The sequence below is a fragment of the Alosa sapidissima genome, chromosome 9 (genome assembly GCF_018492685.1).
Source record: "Alosa sapidissima isolate fAloSap1 chromosome 9, fAloSap1.pri, whole genome shotgun sequence".
NCBI lineage: Eukaryota > Metazoa > Chordata > Actinopteri > Clupeiformes > Clupeidae > Alosa > Alosa sapidissima.
In genome coordinates, this window is record NC_055965.1 from 20,032,710 (window position 1) to 20,035,209 (window position 2,500).

Here is a 2,500-nt window from a genome sequence, read left to right on the forward strand (position 1 = left end):
TGTGAGGTGTAGTATGTGAGGTGTAGTATGAGGTGTAGTATGTGAGGTGTAGTATATGAGGTGTAGTATGAGGTGTAGTATGTGAGGTGTAGTATGTGAGGTGTAGTATGTGAGGTGTAGTATGAGGTGTAGTATGTGAGGTGTAGTATATGAGGTGTAGTATGAGGTGTAGTATGTGAGGTGTAGTATGTGAGGTGTAGTATGTGAGGTGTAGTATGTGTGGTGTAGTATGTGTGGTGTAGTATGAGGTGTAGTATGTGAGGTGTAGTATGTGATGTGTAGTATATGAGGTGTAGTATGTGAGGTGTAGTATGTGAGGTGTAGTATGTGATGTGTAGTATATGAGGTGTAGTATGTGAGGTGTAGTATGTGAGGTGTAGTATGTGTGGTGTAGTATGTGTGGTGTAGTATGAGTTACCTGCCAGCGCTGGTTGAGCTCGGTGACGGTCTCCTGCATCTCTCTGAAGGAGCGCAGTGTCTCCAGCTCTCTCAGCTTTACCTGCTTCAGCTCCTCCTGCACCTGGGCCACGTTTGTCTCGTCCGGCAGAGAGCTGTTCCTCTACAACACACACACACACACACACACACACACACACACACACACACACACACACCAGAAAAACACTTAAGTCTTGTCTGACAGAGAACTGCTCCTCTACAATACATGCAAAGGTGAAGAAACATTTGTGTGCTCGTCTCTCTCTCTCTCTCTCTCTCTCTTTCTCTCTCTCTCTCGTGGGAGGCTGTTTATTTATCTACAACGAATTTGAGTGTGGTGTACTACGTGAGGTGTAAATACGCTTTACAAATACAAAAGCGTATACATAACCATAACCATATATATATATATATATATCACACACACACACAGACACACACACACACACACACACACACACACACACACACACTAGTCCACACTCTTTTGTAAATCCTCCCATCCTCCGTGCCCTTACCTTCTCCAGGTCCAGCACCTTGTCCTGCATCTCTTTGAGGGCCCCGAGCAGCTCAGCCTCCTGCAGCCGGGACTGCTCCAGCTGGGTCTGCAGGCCCAGCACAAACTCCTCTGTGTACTGAGAGAGAGAGAGAGAGAATGAGGGAAGGGTGTAGAGAAGGGGACAGGGATTGTGAGAGAGGGAGAGAGAAGGGGGGAGAGAGAGGGAGAATGAGAGAAGGGTGCAGAGAGAAGGGGAGAGAGAGAGAGAGAGAGGGAGAGAGAGAATGAGAGAAGGGTGTAGAGAAGGGGAGAGAGATTGTGAGAATGGGAGAAAGAGGGAGAGAGAGAATGAGAGAAGGACATAGAGAGCGATAGAGAGAAAGACATGCTTATTTAAACCTTTACATGTTACATCCTCAAACATCCTCAAACCACATAATGCATAAGGTAGACAGACAATCTATCAGCTATCAGCTGTCATCAAAGTCTGACAATCTATCAGCTCTGCTGATAAAGGATAGAATAAAGGAAAAAGAAAAAAGTAAGACAAGCTCTTGAACTCTTGAGAGAGAAAGAGGGAGAGAGAGATAGGAGAGAGAGAGAGAACGAGCGAGAGAGAGAGAGAGAGAGAGAGAGCGCGAGTGAGAGAGAGAGAGAGCGAGAGCAAGAGCAAGAGAGAGAGCGCGAGTGAGAGAGAGAGAAAAGTAGTGCTCTCCACTTACTCATTAGAACAGGCTGTGCTAATAGCTAACAGCTACAAATAAACACTCTTGTTTAATGACCCGACATCCCCATTATCATTAGCTACTGCTTCTCAGGGTAAAAAAAAAAACCCAGAAAGCTCAACAACAATCGAGCCATAACATAACACAACAAAACACAAAAACAGGGAATTCACCCCAACTCAAGTCCGTCAAGCAAAACAGGATTTGCTGAGCCGTTTTGCAAATGTGGTGAGACACTCTGCTTTCAGTCTCTTAACACTCTAAAACCGACACCAAGAAGTGTGATCCTGCAGACTAGCCGTCTCAGTGACGCCAGGCTTTGGTTATTGATGACGAGCAGTTGTGAAAAACAACGGAAACTGATGCGCGACTAATAAGTAAAAACTGTTCACTCCTCACAAATAACATTTGCAACAGTATTGCACATATTGTGAAGAAACAATACATACTAAAATAGATATGTTATGATTTGAACTTTGTTTTGGATTCCTCTTGCTGTACATGCTTGTTGTTGCTTGTTCTCTCTCTCTCTCTCTCTCTCTCTCTCTCTCTCTCTCTCTCACTCACGTCACGTCACTCACTCACTTCACTCACACACAACACACACAAATGTCCCACGTTCAGTAAATACATAGACAGATAGATTTATTTATCCTGAGGGAAATGTATCCAGTAGCTTATGTGACACATGGAATAGAATATCCTTAATTGTCATTCTCACAGTGTATAACGAAAATTATAAAGTGCCATCCTTTGTGCAAAGACTAACGGAATATACGCTACAAACATTAACAGGATTTCTAGAGGATATGGAACAGACACAGAAGGAACAACAACA

General features: G+C 44.0%; 1 protein-coding gene across 1 annotated transcript in view; it reads right to left on the reverse strand.

Annotated features, from left to right (window-relative positions):
• evi5l (ecotropic viral integration site 5 like) overlaps positions 1-2,500 on the reverse strand; it is a 76,218-nt gene that overhangs the window by 29,285 nt on the left and 44,433 nt on the right. The window contains 2 exon segments of the mRNA XM_042103472.1: positions 419-559; positions 957-1,073. Of these exon segments, the coding sequence (XP_041959406.1) occupies positions 419-559; positions 957-1,073 (258 nt within the window).